This window comes from Pocillopora damicornis, chromosome 4, assembly GCF_964200805.1.
Source record: "Pocillopora damicornis chromosome 4, jaPocDami1.2, whole genome shotgun sequence".
NCBI classification, from domain to species: Eukaryota; Metazoa; Cnidaria; class Anthozoa; order Scleractinia; family Pocilloporidae; genus Pocillopora; species Pocillopora damicornis.
The window spans coordinates 5,349,650-5,369,740 of NC_142673.1; the positions used below are offsets into that span (position 1 = coordinate 5,349,650).

The 20,091-nt window shown below is 38.3% G+C and overlaps 3 protein-coding genes across 3 annotated transcripts in view; all 3 read left to right on the forward strand.

Annotated features, from left to right (window-relative positions):
- Positions 1 to 1,193: 1,193 nt before the first annotated feature.
- On the forward strand, positions 1,194 to 16,224 carry LOC113677768 (uncharacterized). The gene is made up of 14 exons (XM_089202597.1): positions 1,194 to 1,538; positions 2,229 to 2,378; positions 2,516 to 2,638; positions 3,236 to 3,501; positions 3,816 to 3,867; positions 4,464 to 4,586; positions 4,778 to 5,142; positions 13,492 to 13,816; positions 14,228 to 14,377; positions 14,513 to 14,635; positions 14,857 to 14,976; positions 15,189 to 15,454; positions 15,705 to 15,822; positions 16,090 to 16,224. The coding sequence occupies exons 1-14, from the start codon at positions 1,214 to 1,216 to the stop codon at positions 16,197 to 16,199; spliced, it is 2,616 nt and encodes an 871-aa protein (XP_089058723.1). The 5' UTR covers positions 1,194 to 1,213; the 3' UTR covers positions 16,200 to 16,224.
- Positions 16,225 to 16,229: 5 nt separating this feature from the next.
- On the forward strand, positions 16,230 to 18,903 carry LOC149046577 (uromodulin-like). Its single transcript, XM_089202392.1, has 2 exons — positions 16,230 to 16,580; positions 16,989 to 18,903. Exons 1-2 carry the CDS (start codon positions 16,358 to 16,360, stop codon positions 17,354 to 17,356), a joined length of 591 nt encoding a protein of 196 aa, XP_089058518.1. The 5' UTR covers positions 16,230 to 16,357; the 3' UTR covers positions 17,357 to 18,903.
- Positions 18,904 to 19,992: 1,089 nt separating this feature from the next.
- The window catches only part of LOC149046578 (uncharacterized), a 3,537-nt gene continuing 3,438 nt past the window's right edge, over positions 19,993 to 20,091 (forward strand). Inside the window, exon 1 of the mRNA XM_089202598.1 lies at positions 19,993 to 20,091. This exon is cut by the window's right edge and continues 3,438 nt beyond it. Within this exon, the coding sequence (XP_089058724.1) occupies positions 19,993 to 20,091 (99 nt within the window).

The window sequence follows — 20,091 nt, forward strand, 5'->3', positions numbered from 1 at the left end:
GAACTATCCTGGCTAGCCTAAATACTTTGAAATATTTTTTAATTCGTCCTTTGTCACGCGAATTAGGAGGGTTTTTTAACACCTGCTTCAAGTTGACATTGGATAACAGCTAATTATCTGTCAATTACGCGTTTAGCATTGTCTGTTTTGGCTATAACCAACAAAGTTAAAAACAAATCCAAGAAGCTCTCTTTCGGAATCCCTATCATTTCTTTTTTGGCAACAGTCTGTTTTTCTAGCGCACGGTTTGGTATTGTCTGTTTTGGCTGTAACCAAAGTTGCACATCGACGCATTCTGGGGAAAGCATTCTTTCTTCAAAGGTGTTCCACTCCTAAGGAGGAGTTACAGAGAACGAATAACATCCCAAAAGGTAAGCTTGTTTTTGACGTCGTAAGGCTTCTCGTAAACTACTGAGTATTCTTTTTTCCCACCTCCTTTTTGGAGTCGAATGGATTAATAAAAAAGAGTTATATTTCCCGAACATATTAGATTGGTGGAACCTCAAGCTTAAATAAGGCTTTAGTTCATCAGCAATACATTTCAGGCGCTAAAGTTTGACAACTGGCTGATATGATTGGAGTTTCTTCTCTGCTTTTTTTTCCGGAAAGCTAAGAATTTGCAGTATGTTTAAATCCTCTAATGCTTCATCAATTAGATAAACATGTCTATTAAATTTGCTAAATTAGTGGGTGAGGTCAGAGCGAAAAGGGTAAGCTAAAACAGAATAAATGCAAATATTTTGGAAAAATTTTGCTCCTTGTATGTTAATTGTTTGCAACGCTAACAAATGAACGTTTGTCGGACGTCAATACTTGACGAGGTGGCAGGAACTTTAAAAAACTAAAAGATTGAGTCAGGAAAGAAAAAGAGGTTACAGATAACTGCCGTCGTCAAAAAAACAAGTACAAGAAGCTCTCTTTCGGAATCCTTATCATTTTTTTTCGGAAACGGTCTGTTTTGATAGCGCACGGTTTTACAATCTAGCCTAAGTTAGTTAGGCAGTACTTGTATTTGTACTTGTAAGGACAACTCGTTAAACAACGTTAAATAGCTAGTTTAGACCAAGCTATGGTGCCTAATAAATTATTCCTTGCCAACTTTGCCGGTTGGACTTTACCCTGAAAGGACTCTGAAATCTTTGGAAATAGTTTTTCAATGTTCATTTATCTACAATGAGGCAATGCATTTAATTCAATTTTACCGATTCAGCAGATGAAAAGAAGTATGCTGTGGATATTTCGCCACTTACCAGTCCTCCTCATCCTCTCTACTATTGAGTATGGAACTGCTAACGATCAATGCAGGACAGAGGTAAACATACAAGGTATGGCTCTCAAGCGATCCGTCTTTAAAAGGTGGTCGGTGGCGGCTCCACATCTCTGCGATGTGAAATGTGGACAAGAGATCACGTGCCAGAGCTATAACTACAATAGGAAACACAAGATATGTGAACTAAATAACCGCACCAAGGAGGCAAGACCGGAAAATTTCCTCTCAGCACCTGCATGGTTTTACATCCGGCGATTGAACGGCAGAGGTAAGTAGGGAGAGATCCGCGTGCAATGTATTTTCCTCATTCAGACTCTTATCAGCAATACTCTCTATGTGAATATGAAAGCGATCTTCGCAGTTATGAACACTACCTAAGCAGTAGGGGAAAGAGGGCCTGAAAAAAATTCAGGCTTGTATTATATATGACCGCTTTCATATTCACGTCTTTATCCGCAGTTCAAATATATGACTTTCATATATTCACAGCCGTTTAATACTCCCTATCCTTGGCCAGCCCTGTCTCTTTTTGGATTATCATTGCCCATTTTGTGCTTCTTTCTCTTGCTGTGTACTCTACTTCAAATTGAAGGTAGATTTGCAGCCAACAAAAAAGTACTCATTTGAAAGAAATCGTTGTATTTTTACCATTATTGTTAGAAATACGATTGTCATTACCCTTGCAATCGTCAACCTTCTCGGTCTAGTTCTTATTCTTGATACTTTTCTCATTTCTGTTACGTGGGTTTTTTCATTTACTTTGTTGCTGTTTTGAGATACAACGAAAACAATTAATTCCGAAAACGTGAAAGATAGAAATTCTCCCTGCATTTTCTCTCACTCATCTTAGCTTCTCTCCTGATAAAGTTTTCCCGCGGCCCTGGCTTAACTTACGACTGCACATCAGAAAAATCGCATAAAACATATAACAAAACGAAAAGCAAAACTTTTATTGCAGCTCCCTTGGGTTCTATCCCTGATTTACCAGCGTTGTCTTGTCACGAAATAAAGGCGAGTGAAGGAAAAGACACTATCAGCGCGAAGTACTGGCTGGATCCAACCGGCACTGGGAAGGCAGTATTAATTTACTGTGACATGATTAATGAGGGTAAGCGGCAGTCTATGAACAGGTAGCTTTAAGCGTTTTGTCGTAGTTTTGGTTTCATCTTTTTCATTTGATTTGGGACAATTTCAATTTCTTTTGTTCTCTTCGGTTTGAACCATTGCTTCTCCCCTGCATTTTAGATATGGATGAATGCAAAGGAGACAACCATGACTGCGACCCGAATGCAAACTGTACTAACACTTATGGTTCCTATAAGTGTACATGTATGGAAGGGTACACTGGTGATGGGCACTCATGTGCGGGTAAACTTTCCTTTATTAATCAAGAAGATGAAAGCGCTTGCTTCGTTGTTTCCTGTATTTCTTCTGTTCTTTCTTGCATGCTTTCGCTTGCTTGCTAAGTTTCTCTCTTCCTATCTTTCTTTATTTTCACCTTTCCTTCCGTCTTTCTCTCCTCTATGTTTTTTATTCCTTGTTTTCTCTGATTACACCGCTTTCATTCCGTAGATGTTTACGAGTGTATAAGGAACCATTCTTGTCAAATAAATAGCAGCTGCACAAACATCAGGGGATCACGATTTTGCACTTGTCAGGCTGAGGTAATTACTGATGGAAGCAACTGTACAGGTACTATATTTTTCTTTGGTTTATGTGAATATGTATTCACCTAAGAGTTTACTTTCATCGCTACCGTTAGGATCTTGGGGTGGTGGTGGAGAGTGGCTGTCTCCGCAGGCCTCTGATGGCCGACAGCCCCCTGATTGGTTGGATTAGGATGGAGGCTGGAGGGAGAAACCTCGTAGCTGTTCGCAGTCCATAAAGTGCAGTAACGGTGTCAACGGAAAATTGTCATCATATCACGTAGTTTTCTTACGATGCCGTTTGTCTTATTTATTTTAGAAAGAGATCGGACAATGATGTTCCCACAGTACTACAACTTTCCCGAAAAACGTTTAGTGAATCATCTTATCCATAGCGCAAACGTGAAGAACTTAGATGACTGCGTACTTTTTTGTTACCTGAACGACTGCTGCGTCAGTCTAAACTTCAAGAAAAATGCAGAGTATGGAGAAATAGGTTATATCTGTGAAGTAAATAATGCCACTCATCTTGAATATGAATTCGATCTGATCACTGACAAGGATTTTTATTATCACGGTTCGAAGGTGAGTGATTACTCAGATTCTGAAACGTGCCTTTTCGATCTTGTTGGGTAAGCTTTAACACGCTTGTAATAATTCAATCTCACTGACTCTTAAGTTATTTTTTGTTCTGTATTCTTTCATCTTCAATTTTTCGCTACATGATTCGTTCGCCTACATATTTAATTTTTCATGCGTACCTTCAATCTTTCTTTCGTCATTTTCTTTACCCTTTCAGTCATTTCATCTTACTGTAATTCTGTTTCCTTTAGAGTGCCTGCGGTAAGAATTCACCGTGCCAAAATAATGCAACTTGTTAGTCTGGTTTCACATCAAAGGGATATCGATGCTTATGTCCTCTTGGATTCAAAGGTGAAGACTGTGAAAAAGGTACGTTTCAGAATAATTTTGCAAAAATGTCAATATAATTTTTATGTTAATATGCACGACTGCCACCATGGTAGTTAACGTAGCTTTGGAATTTTCTTAATTTTATCTAGTGCTTTCTTTGTTTTAATTTTCTTTTGAGCGCAATTTGCGTAAGCTATATGGCCATTGAAAGAACGATGACAGACTAATTTTTGGGCCTTTAATAAAAGATGTCTAACTCCCTCTTCATCCCATCTCCTCTCCCTCTTTCATTTTGTAACAAGTATCGACGAACGCAACTGAACAACTCCTCGCAAATGTCAAGTGTTCCTACCGTATTATAACATTCGTCTGTACCTGCGAACCTGGATTTATCAGAAATCGGCGAAATTGTACAGACGCAGCCAGCAGTTTCTTCTTTGTCTTTGATGCCCTTGTAACAAAGATGGGGCTTTTGCTCGTCTTTCAGCAGTTCTGGCGGCAAAAGTGAAACGTCGCCAAATTGTATAGCATTCTAACGATCTCCCATTTGATCAGTGTGATGACGTCCGGCATGGCATTTTATCGGCAATACCGCAATAATTTATTCCTTTCATTTTCTTTCTTTCTGCGATTAGATATTGACGAATGTAAAACAAATCTTTCCTCTTGCCACGTAAATGCTGACTGCCTAAACACCATTGGATCGTATGTTTGTCGTTGTCACACTGGATACATTGGAGACGGCAAAAATTGCAGCGGTAATTAAATTGTCTTCTACTTTTCCTCTAATGTTATAAAAAAATAACCACGATCTTACAGCTGTGGCATGTTGAGTTCAAATCTGATGATAAAAGTAGCCATAGAGTGATGATACACTCTCGCTTACTTCGAGGTGTTTTCTAAAAAAACACACAAAACAATTGTAAGTTTTTTTCGGTATGCCTTTCAGTTGATGTATGCCAACTCCACACTGTTCTGGAAGATTATGACAGAGACGTTAAGTACCGAACCCCACCTGGAGGCGAAAAATGTGACCGTAATCTGTATCATGGTTGGTATCGCTTCCTGAACATTTCAGGAATAACAATGCCGACCACATGTCCACATCCTTTCACTTGCGGTACAGTATATCCAGTTTGGTTGATGGGCGGTCATCCCACAGTGGAAGACGAAGAAGTTGCTGGGATAGCGTGCTTCAGCAAGAACTCAGAGTGCTGTAAAGTATTCTACCTCATTAGGGTGAGGAATTGTACTTCCTTTTACGTCTACTTTTTGAAACCAACCGTTTGTCCGTACCGTTACTGTTTCACATACAACTAAATATTACAGAACAATGGATACAGCCACTTTTGTCCAGGTTTGATCGCAAGTATCGTTTAGTACCAGCTTCATTATTTATCTACTGGTCTTTTATATGCCTTCATTTTGACAAAATTATTAGTAGAATACCCTCATAAAAGCAAAAATAAAATAACAAGGACTTGTGGATAAACATTTTAGAGAGCTTTCAGTAAATGACAGCATCATGCGTAAGAGCTATTGTTTCATAAAGAACTGAATATGTTTGAAATACTCGTCGCTATAAAATAAGTAGCTACATTCACAAAATACAAGTATCAGGATAAGATAAAATGTAATGAAACCCTAGAAAAGTAAACCGCCATGTTGCTGAACCAAGTTATCACGGCGACATTGCCATCTTGGCACGATAAGAGACAAATGATGCACATTTTTTATTTAAGCAGTAAATCGTGTTTGCCTTGCTCCCCACACGTGGTTTTGAACTTCGGTTGGTAGTGGCCCCGAGGCACGGGTGCGAAGCCCTTCGAAGCCTAAATTTTAATGTTTTTTTTATACTTCTGTCCTGCATTCTCTTAGATTGAAGTTTTTCTAGGAGGATCATTTCTTCACTTGAATATAAATGATGCTTTCACCGGCTGCGCGTGGTGAACACATCATCTTTTCAAATAGGATAGCTTTCGGTACTTCATCAATATCTTCATAACAAATCGATACTCGTCACTATTCAATAAGTAGATACAATCACAAAATATAATTACCAGGATATTTATAGTCAGATGTAAGATGGAAGGTTCTTTAAAGGGATTCAAACTGTGTTTATCCTCTAGTTATGAGGTAAGGTGAAGTCGGAGTTGAATTCTAAGCTGCAAAATCAACAACAGTTATAATTTCAGTTTCCAAGATAATTTTTGGTGACATTTTTAGTACCGTGAGTGTTGTATATAGTTTTGGAAATGAATAACTCAGTACCCTTAGTCATTAGCTCTGTAATGTTGCAAGCATTATAAGTAGTATTCCCTGATTCTCTTTGATTAATATAAATAAAATAATAAATAAATAAATAAACAAGTGATAATAAACAACTGTCGATAATATTATATTACAGTGATCGATGATAGCAGAATTTACGGCAAATCATTAAGCAAGGCTGATGTCGATATTTCTTTCGCCGGAAAAATAGTTAGATATGTTTTATTTATGTTAAGATCATTATGACATTGCGTGACTTATGAAGTGATGTTACTTAAGCACCTTGATTGTTTGCACTGATTGCTGTGTTGTTTAATTTTTATTCGATTAAACTTGCCAGCTTTGAAATTGAACACATTCTTGTGATGTATACCTTACGCTACTCGCACTCATGCAGGCACGAACAGACCTAACCTTTAGAAATATGCCGGATTACAGTGGCAGGTTATTGTCGTGAAATGTTACTTTATTCGCAATTTTACCATGGCGGCCTGTCTTTCCCTACGACGAATGTCAAGTTTGTAGTCCTTATATAAGGCAGCCATGATCCCTCTACTTCCGAATTTATTTTTCCTACTCAATGTCTTTCCGTAAACTCAATTGTTAAAACACGATATCCCCCTATCCCTCAAGGTATAAGTCACAATTTTTGGTTTTCAAACCGTCAAAATAAAATGCCGACTGCAGCCGAAGTGTCTATGGCATTTTCGCCGATGCTTACCCCCGTTCTGGTAGCATGAATAGACTACAACTATTGCTCTACCCGTCTTAATAGAATCCCGTCTATAAACAAGGTTACCCTCAGCATTTTTTCATGTTTCCCTAACGTTTAAAAAGTACGTATTTATACTCTTTGAATGAGGAGAGGCACTGTGAAGGAAAACAGTCCTGCCACAATCTAGTGCACCAGCCACAAAGTCCCTGCTTCCCCTACTACAGCATAGTTAAGGCTGGGCGAAATGTACAGGCTTAGTATAAATGTGGAATGTGAACTGAAGCTTAGAGTGGTCATATGTTAAAGTGGACCACCACATAGGAAACTCCGAGGAAAACGTCTGTTAAAAAATGAATTTATACTTTTCTTAAGATTTTCGCGAATGGCTGGATTTCCTTACTGTCTTCAACAGCGCAGACCGCAACTTCAGCATAACATATGGGCGAAGTGTTGCGGCTTAAATGGAAACGAAGATGATTCGCCTTTTAGTAAGCCGATTTTCAGACCTCGCAAATTCTGATGCTTTCATTTTGTTGTCTTGCAGAGAATTGCTAGAAATGTAAATGATTTAAAAGGCGCATGCTGAAGTATTATTTACTCAATAACTCCTTTGTTTAGCCACGTTCTCATTGCCGTTGTCGTGGTTTGTTTTAGGACCCCACTAGGAAAAGTCATACCCGTAACGGTATCAGTTCTGCCTATATTTTCTTCTTATTTTCTCCAGAGAACCCCATTTCAAGGCCGATTCATCGGTTCCAGCCTTTTTTTAGAGTGCATAGATGATCAGACTACAGAAGGAAATTTGTCTACTTGTTGTTGATGCTACCGTCTTTTATCTTAATAAGGGGTTTAAGAAGTCGCTTGAAGTCGGCTGATCTACACGAAACTATCCTGGCACCGGTCATTTGTCATAAACATGTACGTTATCACGATGGCGTAACGCTGTATTTCTCCATGAAGTTTCCATCGGTCGCTCCAAAGAAGACGAGAAATGGATATTTTTCATATATGTCCGCAGGTTTCCGCTTTCTGAAGTAAAAACAACCAAAAAAAGAAGAGGAAAACTTCGATTGAACGCTCGTAAACACTGAGAATCTGAGAGCAGAAATCGCAACTTGTCAGCGGCAGTACTACATGTAAAACCCAGTCGCCACAACGACTCGCGCGAAAATCATCACAATGTGGAGATTTTTAACTACTCAGTATCCCTGCAGTACAGCAGGCGGAACAGGGATTTCATCACAATCAATTTCCAAAAATGTAGCTGAAGCCGACTTCAACATGTTTCCAATATCATACAAGTATAACAGGGTATCTTCAGAGGATTTCGGATCACTCAGATTCCTATGAAAGAAGGTGCAGCACTCGGAATCTGGATGATATGCACACGATTTGAGATATATGTTTGTAGTTACGTCGAGTTGTCCTCCATGAAGGTTAACCAATCTTTTTAAAAGATGACAGCCAGAGGCGAGATTTCTCGTCGGGATATTGCTCATAAGATAACATTCTTTGAAAGCCTCGCACGTTTCATTTGTCTGAAACGTTTGTTGTTGAGAACATTAGATGTAAACATCGCCAAATCATGCAATATCTGATTTTGAGCTTTTTTCGCGAATTGCCCCTATAAAAAGTAGAGGCAGACCCGCAGAGATTTTTACATATTTAAAAACTAGAATATTATAACCAGCTAGGTGGGTAGTTTCAGCTCCAGAACAGGTGTACTTTTGGAGAAATTCAGATAAACGTTTTCCCTGTTTTACCCGACAACAAAAATGACCGAAACTGTACCGAGATGAATAATCTATTGGTGTGTTCACATTCACTCCTAGGGAAAATTAAATGTGTCAAAGTGAAGACGAATGATGTTACAATGTATGGTAGAAGTGCCAATTTGTAATGTTGTATTTAGCTTGAGATAGAGAAATAAACATTTCACTCTTTTTTTTTGCGACGTTTTTGTATGAAAATGAGACCCCAGGCCTCGAACAAGCAGCCGTTGTTACCATGGCAACAAGAGTGCTGCCACCTTCAAAAAGGGCATTTTTGTGCATCCCTCTGAGTTCCTAACTGCATGCAAAATTTGAAGGGGGGTTGAAAATTTTCATTTCCCAAGATGTTTGATTCTTACAGAGACTTGTTCTTAAGACACGGCGGCAACGGCAACGGCAACGGGAACATCACTAAAAAAAACCGTTTTAATGAGTAGAACAATGGCTGTGCACGTGCGTTATAAATCTTCGTAAATTTCATTGCGTCCTTTGCAAAATAACAACGCAGGATGACCAAACTTTGCGTCGTCTAGAGAACGACGACGGTTAATTTTTTAAATTACCATTTCTAATTTAACGCTGTGTCCCATATTCAGATAAAGTATCGCGAGATGCGTAAGTAAAGTATAGGTTCATTTTTTAACCGAAGTTGTCCACGGCGTCTCTGTCGTCGTTTCTAAAACTCCAAACTATCGAACAACACTTTATCCACCAGAAGAACTGACACTCTAATGTGTCGATCAATTCGAAGCTTTAATATACCCCACGGGTAACCAACGCGTATTTGCACTTTTGAAGATTTGTTCGTTCAAATTCACATTAACTTTATAGATGAGAAATCCAACGATTTTGCCTTAGCTGCAGTTAATCAACCTTGTTCAAAGGAAGCACCTCTCTTCTCTATCCATTTCACCTCGAGTTGTGTTGCCACCTACAAAGCATCTCACATTTCGTTTGCAGATATATTTCAAATTGTGCTTAGTCCCATAAGCAATCGTTTCAAAAAGGCGACATTTAGACAGTATATGTTTCTAAGTACCCTGAATTTCTCCATGTATTTAATAATGAAAACTTTTGCCCATAAATGCCGGATATGTCATTTCCGAGGTGCTACAAATAAAAATGTGTGTCGGTCAGCTCACACCTTCGACGCTCGATTCACTTTAACTCTCCCACGTGCATCATGAAAATGCGCACAGCTCTCCTGTTTGAAACCCAGTTTACACCAAGAATTTAATTTATTAATGGCTGGTTTTGAAACAGTAATGACACGGTGATCCCCTTGGTGCTCATGCCACAATTGTGCTGTAAATCTCCTCTGTTTAGTTTAGCAAGGGTTTTGGGGTAAAAGAGCATAGAGAGGTATAAGAAAAGGGTTATTTTCTAAGTTATTTTCTATTGTTTTTTAAACACATTGAATTGGATGTAACTAAATCACTGAAGCGTTTAGGTCACATTTAAGGAACAACGACAAGTTTTAATACGCTTCACGCTTTGTGTTTGAGTTGTAATGTATTCAATGCCATTTTGTTTGGTCTAAAAGAGGAAAAGAAGCCGTAGGAGACAACTGGATGCTTCTTTCTACTGTATGTAAGCATGTTTTCGTATTGTCACAGAGGCAGTAAGAGGCAAAATGGTATTTCTAACGAATGAGTCTGCGAATAAGGCAGAAATAGATATTTTGTCGGCACGAGATACGACAAGGCCTGGGCCTTAGGCCCGAGCATCATGGGTAATGATGCAGTGGTATATAAGGGAAAGTATAGCACGTGATGTCCATCTAGGCCTCAGAACCAACCGTTCACCTCTGGCTGATGACAAATTTATTTTAGTTTGAAAACATATTTTCTTTAGCTGTGAAGCCTCGTAGGATGGGCTGCCAACTGCTCTGAGTTTGGGCCATGGTTCCTACCCAGATTTCCTGTCATGTTTTTCCCCAAAGGGGTTTTTTCTGGCAGGTTTTTTCTGGCCTCTGTATAACCGTAGTTATGTCCTTGTAAGCGGTTGCCCATCTCTGTTAATCCAGACTTGGTGAAGTTTGCATGTTAGTAATGTATACCTTTTTTAATGTGTAAGGAATTGACTGTATATCAGGATTGTATGTGGTATATCAGTTGCGAAGATATGTATGTATGCATTCCCCGGGCTATATATGCCTCGGGTTGGTTCTCGGCAGGCTTCCCTAAATAAACTTATTTGGTGTGCACTACTGTGTTATTTGTTGTGTAGTGGAGACAAAATATACAGTTTAAGTGTCCAGAAAGGAAAATTATCCTAGCTAGCCTCAATATACTGAAATATTTTTATTTGTCCTTTGTCACGCGAATAAGGAGGGTTTTTAACACCTGCCTCAAGTTGATATTGGATAACAGCTAATTATCTGTCAATTACACGTTTAGTATTGTCTGTTTTGGCTGTAACCATAGTTGCAGAGCGACACATCCTGAAGACAGCATTCTTTTCTCAAAAGTGTTGCAAACAGAAAAGTTTTAATGCGAATTCGTCTCTGAGCACAAAGTTAAAAACAAATACAAGAAGCGCTCTTTCGGAATCCTTAACCCTTTTATTTTTTTGGCAACAATCTGTTTTTCTAGCGCACGGTTTGGTATTGTCCGTTTTGGCTGCAACCAAAATTGCACAGCGACACATTCTGGGAAGAGTATTCTTTCCTTAAAGGTGTTAAGGAGGAAGTACAGAGAACGAATAACATCCCAAAAGGTAAGCTTGTCTTTGACGTCGTAAGGCTTCATGCAAACTACTGAGTACTCTTTTCTACCCCTTTCTTTTTGGAGTCGAATGGAGAATTTAAAAAACAATTCTAGTTCCCGAAAAAATTAGATTGGTGAACCCTCAAGCTTAAATAACGCTTTAGTTCATCAGCAATACATTTTGGGCGCTAAAGTTTGACAACTGGTCGATATGATTGGAGTTTCTTCCCTGCTTTTTCTCTAAAAAGCTAAGAATTTGCAATATGTTTAAATCTTCTAATGCCTCATCAATTAGATTAACATGTCTATTAAATTTGCTCGATAAGAGAGTGAGGTCAGAGTGAAAAGGGAAAGTTTAAACAGAATAAATGTAAATATTTTTGAAAAATTCCGCTCCTCTTATGTTAATTGTTCGCAACGCTAACAAATGAATGTTTGTCAGACGTCAATACTTGACGAGGTGGCAGGAACCTTTAAAAACGAAAAAAATTGAGTCAGGAAAGTAGAAGAGGTCTCAGATGGACTGCCGTCGTCCTTGTGAACCCAGCCTCACACATTTGAGCAAAAATTGAATTTTTCGTTTTGACGCGGGCTCATTAAAGTGATGCATCATTATTCTTTTATATAGAGCTATGGCCTTACCTCCCCACTTAATACATTCAAAGCCTGTTTGACACCTATTCTAAAGGATTTGTTTTACAATGTTTTTCGAACAAGATAAATTTTGAAGCTTTTTGTCAAAGGGCGGTGTTATTGCGGTATCGTCAAAACTTCGAAAGCTGAGTAAAATTAATCTTTTCCATGTCGATGTGTTAGGTGTCTTCTGTTTTCCATAATGACTTTCTCGTGTGTGTGTTGAAGATTTAAGCCGTATTTTATGTGGTCTACTCTAAACAGTTTTAAACAATCAACCATGATTTAGAATCATGTCGTAACCTTGCAGTGTGTCGACTGGTAATAAAAACAGTCCGATTATGGCAGACGGTCAATTTTGTGTCAAGGAGAGAGGAAAAGTAAAAGTCTCATGTGCCATGTTCTCGTCTCACCAATTTCACTATTCATATCATGTTAAGGCCATAATTTTCTTAGCTTAACGACCACTACTTCAAACGCCATATGTAGGGAACACGTCTCTGAAAGGTTTCAGGACGTGCCTTTTAAAGGATGAAGAAAGTTCTGCTCTTAGTTATAAAGCGATGAGTCTGAGAATATTATTTTGCAGTCCTGATGATTTATTTCAAGCGGTATACAGAGAACTACAGTGATGTATCACTACAATTTGAAGGGGACATTTTGCTTCATGGGTCTCACAAAAAGAACGGATCTTGGTTACCAGCCTAACTTAGAGTTCGAACAATGGCGAACTTAGAGATCGCTATTGTTTCAAGTTTTGTTAATGCATTGGGAAAAATTTACCTTGGCGACTGGCCAACAGGTGGATGAAAACATATGATATTTTTTCCAACTTTTATTGGTGTTGGCCATTAGTAAAACAAAAAAAAAGTGACGCTCACTAAATCTTGAGAACTACAGTGATGTATTATTACAATTGGAAAGGGACTTTTTGCTGCATGGGTCTCACAAAAAGAACGGATCTTGGTTACCAGCCTAACTTAGAATTCGCCACTGTATCAAGTTTCGTCAGTGCATTAGGAAAAATTTACCTTGGCGACTGGCCAACAGGTGGATGAAAACATATGATATTGTTTCTTAACCTTTCTTGGTGTTGGTCATAAAACAAAACAAGAAAAAAGCGACTCTCACTAAATTGTGAGAACAAAACCATATGCACACGATGGCAAAAAGTTCTTAAATTTGACAAATGAAGACAAGAGACCAGCTGATGAGGAGCAAAAAGAACAGTTATGATACGAATTCATCTCTGAGCACAAAGTTCAAAACAAATACAAGAAGCTCTCTTTCGCAATCTTTATCATTTTTTCCGGTAACGGTCTGTTTTTACAGCGCACGGTTTTACAATCTAGCCTAAGTTAGTTAGGCAGTAATTGTAAGGACAACTCGTTAAACAACGTTAAATAGCTAGTTTAGACTAGTTGACAAGAATAAATCATTCCTTGTCAACTTTACTGGTTGGACTTTACCCTGAAAGGACTCTGAAAACTTTGGAAATAGTTTTTCAATGTTCGTTTATCTACAACGAGGCAATGCATTTAATTCAATTTTGCCGATTCAACAGATGAAAAGAATTATGCTGTGGATATTTCGCCACTTACCAGTCCTCCTCTTCCTCTCTACTATTGAGTATGGAAATGCTATTGATCAATGCAGGACAGAGGTAAACATACAAGGTATGGCTCTCAAGCGATCCGTCTTTAAAAGGTGGTCGGTGGCGGCTCCACATCTCTGCGATGTGAAATGTGGACAAGAGATCACGTGTCAGAGCTATAACTACAATAGAAAATATAAGATATGTGAACTAAATAACCGTACCAAGGAGGCAAGACCGGAAAATTTCCTCTCAGCACCTGCATGGTTTTACATCCGGCGACTGCACGGCAGAGGTAAGTAGGCAGAGATAATAGTACGATGTATCTTCCTCATTCTGACTCTTATCAGCAATACTCTCTATCCTTGACCAACCCCGTCTCTTCTTGGATTATCATTGCCCATCTTTTGCTTCTTTCTCTTGTTGTGTACTCTGCTTCAAATTGAAGGTAGATTTGCACCTGACAAAAAAGGTTCTCATTTGAAGGACATCGTCGTGCTTTTACTATTACTTTTAGAATTACGATAACGAATGTCATTACCCTTGCAATCGTCAACCCTCTCGGTTAAGTTCATACTCTTGATACTTTTCTCATTCATGCCATGTGAATTTTTTCATTTACTTTGTTGTTGGTTCTGAGAAACAACGGAAAAAACTATTCCGCCTAAAACATATAACAAAACAAACAACCATACTTTCATTGCAGCTCCCTTGGGTTCTATTTCTGATTTACCAGCGTTGTCTTGTCGCGAAATAAAGGCGAGTGAAGGAAAAGACACTATCAGCGGCAAGTACTGGCTGGATCCAACCAGCAGTGGGAAGGCAGTATTGATTTACTGCGACATGATTAACGAGGGTAAGCGGCAGTCTGTGAACAAATAGCTTTCAGGGTTTCGTTTTAGTTTTGGTTTCTTTTTCATTTGAATAAAGCTAGTTTCAATTTCTTTTCTTTCTCTTTGGCTTGAATAACTGTTTCTCCCCTGCATTTTAGATACGGATGAATGCAAAGAAGACAACCATGACTGCGACCCGAATGCAAACTGTACTAACACTTATGGTTCCTATAAGTGTACATGTACGGAAGGGTACACTGGTGATGGGCACTCATGTGCGGGTAAAGTTACTTACCCTTGTTAATCAAGATGATGAAAGCACTTGCTTCATAGTTTCCTGTCTTTCTTCTGTTCTTTCTTGCATGTTTTCGCTTGCTTGTTAAGCTTCTCTCTTCCTATCTTTCTTTATTTTCATCTTTCCTTTCGTCTTTCTCTCTTCTTTTTATATTTTTTATTTTTTTCAGTCCTTGTTTTCTTTAATTACACCGCTTTGATTCCGTAGATGTTTACGAGTGTATAAGAAACCATTCTTGTCAAATAAATAGCAGCTGCACAAACATCAGGGGATCACGATTTTGCGCTTGTCAGGCTGAGGTAATTACCGATGGAAGCAAATGTACAGGTACCATCTTTTTCTTTGGTTTACGCTACAGTTAGGATTTAATGGTGGTGGGTGAAGGGGAGGGGGGGGGGCGCTGTCTGTGCAGGCCTTTGATATTCGACAGCCCTGATTGGTTGGATTAGGATGGAGGCTGAAGGGAGAAACCGCTCTTCGCGGTCTATAAAATGCAGTAACGGTGTTGATGATGATGCCGTTTGTCTGATTTATTTTAGAAAGAAATCGGACAATGATGTTTCCACAGTACTACAACTTTCCCGGAAGACGTTTAATAAATCATGTTATCCGAAGCGTGATCGTCAATAACTTGGATTACTGCGTACTTTTTTGCTACCTGAACGACAACTGCGTCAGTCTGAACTTCAAGAAAAATGCAGAGCTTGGGGGAAAAGGCTATATCTGTGAAGCAAATAATGCCACTCATATTGAATATGACGGTGATCTGATACATGATGGCGATTTTTATTATCACAGTTCGAAGGTGAGTTATTGGTTACTCAGATTCTGAAACGTGTCTTTTTGGTCTTTTTGGGAAAGCTTTAATACGCTTGTTATTCAACCGCATTGACTCTTTAACTTTTTCTTTGGTTCTGCATTCTTTAATCTTTTCGCTATATGGTTACTTTGCCTTCATATTTAATCTATCAGGTGTACCTTCCATCTTCCCTTCGTCATTTTCTTTACCCATTCAGTCATTCATTTGACCTTACCGCAATTCTGTTTTCCTTTAGAGTGCCTGCGATGAGAATTCCTTGTGCCAAAATAATGCAAGTTGTCAGTCTGGTTTTACGTCAAAGGGATATCGATGCTTATGCCCTCCTGGTTTCGAGGGTGAATATTGCGAAAAAGGTACGTTTCAGAATCATTTAGCAAAAATTTCAATAGGATTTTTATGTTAATATACACGACTGCCACTATGGTGGTTAACGTAGCTTTGAAATTTTCTTAATTTTATCAAGTGTTTTTTTGTTTTAATTTTTGTTTTCCATGTTTCTTTTGAGTGCAATCTGCACAGGTTATATGACTATCGGAAGAAAAATGACAGAATGACTTTAGCGCTTTTAATAAAAAAAATGTCTCCTTCCTTCTTTATCCCTCCTCCTCTCCTTCTTTCAGTCTGTAACAAGTATCGACGAATGTGCCTGAGCAACTCCTCGCAAATGTCACGTGAAGCTACGTATAATAACATTCGTCTGTATCTGCAAACCTGGATTTATCAGAGATAGGCGAAATTGGACAGACGCAGCCAACAGTCTCTTCTTTGTTTTTAATGCCCTTATAACAAAGATGGGACTTTTGCTCGTCTTTCAGCCCAGTTCTGGCGGCAAAAGTGAAAAGTCGCCAAATTTATAGCATTCCGGCGATCTCTCTTTCTATCAGTGTGATGACGTTCGCCTTGGCATTTTATCGGCAGTACCGCAATAATTTATTTCTTTTCATTTTTTTACTTTTAAAATATATTTCTAACATCTGTGATTCCTTAGACATTGACGAATGTAAAACAAATCTTTGCTCTTGCGATGTAAATGCTGACTGCCTAAACACCATTGGATCGTATGTTTGTCGTTGTCACACTGGATACATTGGAGACGGCACCAATTGCAGAGGTAATTAAATTGTCTTCTACTTTTTCTCGAATGTTATAAAAAATAACCACGATCTTACAGCTGTGGCATGTTGAGTTTAAATCTGATGATAAAAATAGCCATAGAGTGACAATTCACTCTTGCTTACTTCAAGGTATTTTGTAAAAAAAAACACACCCACAAACAAATATTGGCTTCAGATGGATTCTCTTTTGTCACTTTCCTTTTTCGTAACCATTGAATAATAATAATAAGCCCTCCCCGAACTGCAGTTAATTTTCACTTGTAGAGGGCAAGAAAAGGAACAGCAGGAGAGAGGAGCATGTCCTCTCTTGGAGAGAGTGGTTCATAAACGTTTCTGATCTGTTTTTACTAAGGCTAATGGTGTAAAAGTGTTAATTGTAATTTTTTTTTTGGTTTACCTTTCAGCTGATGTGTGCCAATTCTACACTGTTCTGGAAGATTATGACAGAGACGTTAAGAACCAAACTGGATATATAAAATGTGACGATAATCTGAAATCCGGTTGGTATCGCTTCCTGAACATTTCAGGAATAACAATGCCGACTACATGTCCACCTCTTGGCACTTGCGGTACACTATATCCAGGTTGGTTGAAGGGCGATCATCCCACAGTGGATGAGGGAGAAGTAAGAAGGTCCGTCTGCTTCAGCAAGCGCTTAGACTGTTGCTATAGGAAAGCATATTCCATTTGGGTGAAGAACTGCAGTTCCTTTTACGTCTACCGTTTAGTACGAACCTTATGTCCGTATCGTTACTGTTTCACGTACAACTAAATATTACAAAACTATGGATACAGTCACTTTTGTCCAGGTTTGATGGCAAGTATCGTTTAGTACGAGCTTCACTATTTATCTACTGGGCTTCTATGTCCCTTTATTTTGATTAAATTAATCAGGTATAATACCCTCGTGAAAGCAAGAAATGACAAAGACTTGTGAATTAACATTTTAGTAGAAAATGACAACATCATGTGTAAGAGCTATTGTTTCATAAAGAACTGAATATGTTTTAAATACTCTTCGCTATAAAATAAGTAGATACATTCACAAAAGATAGGTATCAGGATATGATAAAATGTAATGAAACCCTTCGTGAAAATTAAACCGCCATGTTGCTGGATCAAGCCACCACGGCCACATTGCCATCTTGACACGATAGGAGACAAATGATACAAATTTCTTTTTAAGCAGTAAATCGTATTTGTCTTGCTCCCAATATGTGGCTTTGAACTTCAGTTGTTAGTAGCCCCGAGGCACGGGTTTTAAACCCTTCGAAGCCTGGATTTTATTATTCTTTTTTAGACTTCTATACTGCAATTTCTGAGATTGAAGTTTTTCTAGGAGGATCATTACTTCATTTGAATATTAATGATGCTTTCACCGGCTGCACAGACCTAAACTGTAGCAACATGCCGGATTACGGTGGTAGGTTATTGTCGTGAAATTTTATTTCACAATTTTACCGTGTCGGCCTGTCTTTCCCTACGACGAATGTCAAGTTTGTAGTCCTTATATAAGGCAGCCATGATCCCTCTACTTCAGAATTAATTTTTGCTATCCAATGTCCTTCCGTAAACTCAATTGTTAAAACACGACACCCCCCTTTCCCTCAAGGTATGGGTCTCATTTCTAGTTTCCAAACCGTCAGTATAGAATGAACCTATCATGTTTTCAAATAGGATAGATTTCGGTACTTCATAAATATCTTCATAACAAATCGATACTCGTCACTATTCAATAAGTAGATACAATCACAAAATATAATTACCAGGATATTTATAATCAGATGTAAGATGTAAGGTTCTTTAAAGAGATTCGAACTATATCTATCCTCTAGTTATGAGGTAAATTGAAGTCGGAGTGGAATTCTAAGCTGAAAAATCAACAACAGTTATAATTTCAGTTTCCAGGATAATTTTTGGTGACATTTTTAGTACTGTGAGTGTTGTATATAGTTTTGGAAATGAATAACTCAGTACCGTTCGTCATTAGATCTGTAATGTTGCAAGCATTATAAGTAGTATTCCATGATTCTCTTTGATTTAATATAAATAAAATAACAAATAAAAAAAAACAAGTGAATTAATCGATTTGACATATTACAGTGATCGTTAATAGCAGAGTTTACGGTAGATCATTCATCAAGCAAGGCTGATGTAGATATTTCTTTCGCCGGAAACATAGTTAGACATGTTTTATTTATGTTAAGATCATTATGACATTGCGTGACTTATGAAGTGATGTTAATTTACCACTTTGATTGTTTGCACTGATTGCTGTATTGTTTAATTTTGATTCGATTAAACTTGCCAGCTTTGAAATTGAACACATTCTTGTGATGTATACCTTACGCTACTCGCACTCATGCAGGCACGAACAGACCTAACCTTTAGCAACATACCGGATTACAGTGGTAGGTTATTGTCGTGAAATGTTATTTTATTCGCAATTTTACCGTGGTGGCCTGTCTTTCCCTACGACGATTGTCAAGGTTGTTGTCCTTATATAAGGCAGCCATGATCCATCTACTTCCGAATTTATTTTTCCTTCCGTAAACTCAGTTATTATATCCCCCTATTCCTCAAGGTATGAGTCACGTTTCTGGTTTTCAAACCATCAGAATAAAATGCCGACTGCAGCCGGAGGTTCGATAGCAATCTCGTTGATGCTTACCCTCGTTCTGGTAGCATGAATGGACAGCAACTATCGCTCTACCCGCCTGAATAGAATCCCGTCTATAAAACAAGGTTACCTTCAGCATTTTGTTATTTTTCCCTAACGTTTTAAAAGTACGTATTTATACTCTTTGAGTGAGTGATGTTTAGGCTAAGTATAAATGCGGAATGCGAACTGGAGGTTGGATATAAGATGCCACGTGGTTATGATTTATGGCATCACAATTCCGAAGCATCGTATCAATTTTAAGGTAGGTTTTATGGACTACAAATAATCAATCAATATTGCCACTCAGCCATTTTTATCGGGTTTGCAGTCTTCTTTGAGGAATTCATAAATGGACGGTTGGTAAACGGTTGGGGAACAAAGTACCCTTGCACATGTTAGGAATATAGTGTATAAAACTCCTCTAAAATATCTCAGGTTCTTGGAAAAACATAATAAAAGGATAGAAATAGATTGTCTTAAGCATTTTTCTAAAAAGGTAAACACAATTAAATAAGACTAACCTCGATAGTCAAGTGGAGATTGAATGTGTCGGAGACTTCATGTTACTTGACAGCCGATGTTTAGAATAAGTCCAACCATCAAGAGACAATGAACACTTTAGCTACTGGAACTGATTGACTCTGTCTGATTATTACCTAGCAACCACCAATCACATTATCTAATGTATTAGTATAAAGTCCACAAAAATCAAGTGTCCTTCAGGGGTCAGCGGTTGGTCAGCCAAGATGGCGGCCCTTTTTCGTCCTCCGACAATTTTGGCCTTATATGCCATATTAATCATGCAAAGAACTTGTTATTCATCACAAATGACGGCGGAAAGGGTT